We start from the raw sequence: 7,508 nt of genomic DNA, 5'->3' as shown, positions 1-7,508 counted from the left end.
GCAGATATTATCGCAGGTGATGTTACATTCCTTGTCGTAATCTAATAACAAATTTTAATACATGTGTCTTATCATGGTAATTGTCATCTTCTAACGTAGTTAGTCCACGTACAATTTTATGTTTCAATCTGTTATATATAGTTGTCAGTCCCTTATCACGGGAGCATACATTGAAAATTTATGATATTATGGATAGATTTATAAATATTACTTTGTAATCTTAAATAAGATAAATAATACTTTCCGGTTCTATTTTACACCCGATATAAGAGGCTGAGGCACACGAATTAAAAGATATTGATATTTTTGTCTTATAACTCTAATTATTATATTTACTGAGATATTTGTAAAAGTTAATAAGATATAAAAAAATGGTAAAATAAAGATTTTTGTAGTTATTCTTTTTGTTAAGAACTGTTAAATAACAAAAGTGATCACAAGTATAATAAAGCAAAGAAAATAATCGAGTTGAAAAAATAAAAAGACGAGATTAAAAGAAATTTGTAAGTATAAAGTAATTAGAACAACACTAAATAGAATAAACGTGAGAGATAGAATATAGTTAGTCAAATAACTTTAACTAGATGGATAAAACTTTACATATTTATTCAAAAAATTCAAATCATTGGTAAACGTGTAACAATATCAGAAATTTACATCTTTAATACAAACAAAAAAAAATTTCATATTTATGTAGCATATCAGACATGAAATAGGATATTATTATTGTATCTATGAAAGTAAAAGTTTTATTTAGTGTCACAAATTTAGTGAAAATTCAAAATACAAATAAGCATTGGAATTAGAAATTATATAAGCACTGTTTTATTTTTAAAATTATCTTAATGGTATAATAACAGTACTATTGTCAAATCATCTTTTTCTAAGGATAACTTGAGGCTTTAATTAGTGGGATTTGATTCATTAATTAACTACATGTATCCTTATCTCCTTTTGATATTAGGTTTAGCTCAATATTTTAATCATTATTATGGTCTAAGGAATTTACCATATAAAACGAACTAAGTTCATGTAGCTTTAAGCCTTTAACTAAAGCCAATCCCATGCAATTATCATATTTATCCTTTAAATTTTATTTCCTTGATCTATGAAACTAACATAATGATGAATATTTTAGAGTTAGCAAATGTTATGTTTGGAAGTAAATATTATTTTAAATATCCAATATTATATCTATCAAATATTATTTTTTTTAAGTGAGAATAATAAACTATTATTATATTTTATTTAATAAAGTACTAATTTGTTTAATTAATTTACTTAAAGAAGAAAATAAAACAAAATAATAATGATACTACTTTTTTACAAGAATAATAGAACTACTTCGTTACCCAGATTGAATAATTATCACCAAAAAAATTAATCACACACTACCTACCAGCCAGAAACTAAAAAATATTATATTTTTTAATATTTAATTCAAAAATTAGATATATTAATTTTTTGGGCCCTTAAAATAACGGGACCCTATTTCATTGCTCATACTGCTCATTCGGTAGAGCCAACTCTGATATTGTGAGAAAAAAAACCACTATCAATGACAATCTCAAAAATACAGAGTAATATTGATTATAATATTGGTATTTTAATTTTAGGATTCATAGATGAAATTAATAATAAAACATATAAATAATATATCATATATTAAAATGATAATTGTACATGCTATTACTATCATAAAAACATTTATTAAGTCCTGAAATAAAATATGCGATTACAAAAATTAGATTTATTTACAAATAATAAAATTTTTTTTCCACAAGTTTTGAGTTTCTTCAATTGTAATTAATAATTAATTAAGTATTCCATCATACAATAGTAACAAACCGGATCAGATAAAACACTCAACTTATATCATCGTAGGTGTACGATTTTGGATGAACTCAATAGGTTCACTTTTTAGATGACTAGTAGATAAGATAACCACGTGATATCATAATTTTAAATATAATCCTTTAGAATCTGGAATATTTTATCCACCTACTGTCCATATGAGTAGACTTCATAAATTTAGCAGTATGCCACTTTTACGTCAAATGACCCACTCCAAATTAGAGTATTGTTAACAATAACTTATTTATAGAATATAGAATTAAATTATTTTCATGCCAATCATATGATCCATACCCATGTATCTGTTCATAAGAATTATGATGAAATATGAAAAACAAAACAAGATGGCAACTCATACCCATAAAAAAAAATATGATTAAAGAGAACCTCAACACAAAAAAGATCTGCAAATAAATGTTTAGAAAAAATCTCACTAGTCTATGTTAAGATATATGTGAATATATTTTGCTATTGTATTTTAGTTAAGCATATATTTAGATTGATATGCGTATAATCAGTTACCTAAATATACGCCTTGTACTGTGTATATATTGAAAAGTCAGTAAACTGAAATCGTTTGAGGAAAATATTTCATAAATTCTATTAATCTAAAATATAAAAATGTCAAGGAACCAACTCAACCAAAGCTTAAGCTTATAGTTAAAGCCCAATAATATGTTATATACTCTAATACGCCTCTTCACATGAGAGCTCTTTGGACTAGAAATGTGGATGCAACACCAGCCTTCTTCATACTCGACGTTGAATATTCCACTTGAAATGAGGGGTGATTCAGATTTGAACCCGTGACCTTTTGTCATAATGGCTTCTGATACCATGTTAAAAAACCAATCCAACCAAAAACTTAAGCTTATAGTTGAGGCACCAGGATATTTTATATACTCTAATAATAAATAAATAAAATAGATGTCAATAAATAAAAATAAATATGTGAAAACGAATAATGGATGATATGTAAAATAACAAAGGGCTCAAATAAAAACACCAACTAATAAGTAAAAGAGTATTAGTAGTCTAATACATATGAGTACAATAAATATATATATATATATATATATATATATATATATATATATATATATATATATATATATATATATATATATATATATACATATATATATATATACATACATATATATATATATACATACATACATACATATATACATACATACATACATACATACATACATACATACATACATACATACATACATATATATATATACATACATATATATATACATACATATATATATATATATACATATATATATATATATATATACATATATATATATATATATATATACATATATATATATATATATATATACATATATATATATATATATATATATATATATATATATATATATATATATATGACTTAAACGTTAAAGATGTATATTGATCAATATTGGTGTATTCCACAAAAGAATTAGATGCGTAATTGAAAAACTATATTATAAATTCTATTTATCAAGCTTGAATGTAAATTGTAATCGTAAGAAAAATGTGATAATCGAGATAATATAATATAACCATGTAAAAAGTTATGAGAAAATTATGGGATGTGCAATTAAAAACAAAGTTGTTTATTTATAGTGGAAAAAAACATATTTAGGTATTTAAATTTTTTATTTAATAGTATAGTAGGAAAGTATAATTCACAATCTTTTAATCTATTTAATAGTATAATAGGAAAGTGAATTTTATTGTTTACATTCTTTAAAATTATTTATCAAAAAATAAATTATTTTTATATAAAATAACAACATGCATAAGTCATTGCATAATGTTCATGTCAATAATTTTCATGTGGTAAGTACTCTAGAGTTGTTTCATGTGTAAATTTGATGGTTTTTTTTATAAAATTGTATGATATGATATGATAGATATGTTTTTTTGAATTTATCATGTGTATAAATCATTTTTTTAATGATAATGTCAATTGCAAACATAGGCCTTGTTTTGAATCAGCATCAGCTAACAAGTACTCTCCTTTGCGTGTGATATTAAATGACCCTTGGCCAATTTTGACCTTTGATGCCTATCCAATTACCACGAAATTATCTATCACCTTAGGTCTATGATAAGATTCTAAATCCACGTTTTACTTGTTGCTCTCTGCTGCTTTCGGTGGTTGGTGGTGAGTAGAGATGTATTACGTGCCTGGCCCCAGATCCGGCTCTTAAATATGCACTCTTTAAACATGTTGGTTCTTAAATGGACCATGTTATAAACGGGCTACAGACAAGTCTTGATCGTCCCTTTACCATATTTTGTTTGCCTGAATTGTAATACATTATTATTGTAGATTATAATGGTCAAAGTCTTATTAAATTTAACAAAAGCAAGCAATAAAGCTATAAGACATTTACTCGATTTAATATGCTTATTTCAATAGAAATTAAAAAAAAACAAAATTATAAACAGATTGGGCCGTGCTAGGTCGGAGTAACCCGAAAGGGCCTAACCCATTTGAGCTTGTTTTATTTTTTGATTTAGAACACGATCTAACCCTTATCTAGCACACTAGGAAGGTATTGATTTAGGACAACATTTTATTTCACTTTCCTACGCAACTTACTTTTTGAAAACAACTAAGACGTAGCTATTCTATTTATTTGAGCAAAAATTGTATGCCATCGTCTCATTGTGAGACAAATTCATATAAAAAGCTCAAATTCAAAAAACGGGTTTTCTAATATTCGAAAAGAGTGTTTGACTGCATTGGGAGGTAAACAAGAATTTTTAGTTGATAAATTTAGTAGGTGATATCCGAACATCCTTTTACGACTCTAGACATGTTATAGGTGTTGTGTTGTGCCATGCGACACGATCTAACATGGCCCGCATTCTTGTATTGTGTCACGAACTATCGGTTGAGAGTGATTGACACGACATGAACCCGTACATGCCCCACCATAACATGGTCAATCAGGCACGTGGCTTGCTTTGACATGATGGATAGTAGTCCCGCCGATAGAACACAAAATCTATGTCTTAACTCAATGCACACATCTAATACCTAGTAAAATATTTGTGGTACAGGTGCAATCTGTGCGTCAGCAGAACTAGTAAATTCCATGATGGACTTACACCAAGGATCACTAATGCTACTAGGTCCAACAATGAATGCAAAGGTAGCCTTTGAACTTTCAGAAAGAATTCCTCATTTAGGGCTGAGAATGAAAGAGCATTGTGGGCGGGCCTTAGAGTTCGCTAAGAGAATGAAAAAAATGGGCCTAAAAGTCATCTATCCTGGGCTTAAAGAACATCCCCAACACAATCTTCTTAAGTCCATTGGCAACCCACACTATGGATATGGTGGTATCCTTTGTGTGGACATGGAGACTGAAGAACGGGCCAATAAGCTTATGTACCAGCTCCAAAACTGTACCCAATTCGGGTTTATGGCTGTTAGTTTGGGCTACTATGAAACCCTAATGTCATGTTCTGGTAGTAGTACAAGTAGTGAGATGAATGAAGAAGAAAAGGCTTTAGCTGGGATCTCACCGGGTCTGGTTAGGATGTCCATTGGGTATAATGGTACACTTGAACAGAAATGGGCCCAATTTGAGAAGGCACTGGCTAAATTGGAAGATGCTGAATTTGATGTTCTTAAATATTGATTATTGAACCTAAGGAAAATGTTTTTCTTGCTTTGGTTTTTATGGAAATATTCTCATCAATATGATGTAAATTTGGTTTGTTAGTAAATAAATTGTGGTAATAAATAAATATTTTATTTTTGCATCTTCTTATATTTTTATCTTAGGGTTACTTCTCCTTCCGATACAAATTGTCGTATTTATATATTGTATAAAAATTAACAAATTATGAGATTATTCAAATTGTGTGGATGCTATTAAAGAAGAATTGATATATTTGGATAAAAATAAAAGAAAGTGGAAGAAACATTTTTATATAAAAAAAGAACAATTGTTTTTATTGAGATTGACTTTGTCATTTCCAAAATTTATAGGCTGAACTTTAAAAATTACTCTCATGCTGAACTTTAAAAATTACTCTCATGCTGAACTTTCGAAGTTAGTTTTTTTAATTGGATAGTGACATGTTGCTTACCTATTGTGCAGGAAAATTTGAATGTTGTATTTTTTTATTTTGAAGTATTGAAAATTTGAACCAACTAATAAGAGAACTACAATAGTAGAAGCTTGATGAGCTTGAGTCGTTGAGCTAAGTGTAGATGTGTAATCATTGAAAAATTGACAAGTTCAGAGCGAACCCTTTTAATCTGTTGATAAGCTCGACCTCACATTGATAAACTTTTCAAACATCTCATTGGCCATCTCCCTAATGCATGTATCCCCATTTTCACAAGCACCTCGAAAGTGGTATTTGTAACACCCCTAATTTTTACAATAATATAATAATAAATACAATAAAACGTAAATAGTATCTCATAGCAGCGTCAAGTAAAATATGAGTCACAACTTAGAAAGTGTAAGGCATCACAACAAACATTTGGAACTCATATAGTTTAAGAAAAATAATTGTCCCAGCACTAATTTATTACAATACACTCATGATGTATGATCTGCGAAGCCCAACAGTCATGCATTAAGTACGTCAAAGACTTGTCATTACCAATGGAAAACAAAAACACAAAATATGAGTCACAACTCAGTGAGTAGTGACTCTAATGTGTAAAATTGTTTATGCATGAAATCATTTGACTTTAAAATAATATATTTTTTTGTTATTTGAAATCCACAAAATCATAAAGTATTTATATATTTAATATAAATCAAAATTTACTCATATAGTATAAAATCCTTGAATTGTCATACACACTCTGTAAATTAATTCATAATGTACAATTATTTAACGTCACAAAAATTACACATCCCCTTTTATAAATTCATCCCAAAAGACCGATCCACCAGATACATTAGAAAGGTAAATTTGTTCTTAGGAATATAAACACATGTCACGTTTAGGTGCACATAGGGTTGACCCACGTAGGTATAACGTAAGCGTGTGTATTCGCAAAACTCAAAAAGAAATGATGAGAGTAATCGGTTAGAAATTGTACTTGTTGATCAATAGATCAATATATTCAGAAACCAAAAATAACATACATATCAACTTAAGGAATTATGTTTTCAAATTAACTTTAAAAAAAGTTAGGTGGCTTTAGAAAAAGAAATAATAATAATAATAATAATAATAATAATAATAATAATAATAATAAAGAATGAACTAAAGGTGGACATAAATATCAATCCACTTTCCATTGTTCAAAGCAATTTTAGTATTATCAATGTTAACCAAATTACTGCGGCACTTCTTTCTTGAATCAGTTTCGCCATTAAAGGTATGTACAAGTTTCATGCATTTAGTATTTTTTTTTTTGGATACTTTTACTTAATTAAATAATAAAACTAAACTAATATTTGGCTAGACAGTAAAGAAGCTTTTAACAGACAAACAAACATTAAGCCCAACAATATAATATTGCAATACATTAAATCAAAAGCATTACACGACCCAACATTGGAGTTTATAATCAAGAAGGGTTAGACATAGTAAATCAGATTATAATAGGGATTATAAATGAAAGAAAAAAGAAATAAAATAAGGCACCTGAATCAATGTTG

At 27.7% G+C, this 7,508-nt stretch overlaps 1 protein-coding gene across 1 annotated transcript in view; it reads left to right on the top strand.

Moving 5' to 3' along the window:
• Positions 1-5,747, top strand: part of LOC130799931 (methionine gamma-lyase-like) — a 6,668-nt gene extending 921 nt beyond the window's left edge. Inside the window, exons 1-2 of the mRNA XM_057663230.1 lie at positions 1-16; positions 4,936-5,747. The exon at positions 1-16 is cut by the window's left edge and continues 921 nt beyond it. Of these exons, the coding sequence (XP_057519213.1) occupies positions 1-16; positions 4,936-5,516 (597 nt within the window). The 3' untranslated portion in view covers positions 5,517-5,747. The remainder of the gene's footprint in view (positions 17-4,935) is intronic.
• The last annotated feature ends 1,761 nt before the right edge of the window (positions 5,748-7,508 follow it).

Source organism: Amaranthus tricolor, chromosome 14 (genome assembly GCF_026212465.1).
Source record: "Amaranthus tricolor cultivar Red isolate AtriRed21 chromosome 14, ASM2621246v1, whole genome shotgun sequence".
Lineage (NCBI taxonomy): Eukaryota > Viridiplantae > Streptophyta > Magnoliopsida > Caryophyllales > Amaranthaceae > Amaranthus > Amaranthus tricolor.
This window is presented reverse-complemented; position numbering and strand designations above follow the sequence as displayed.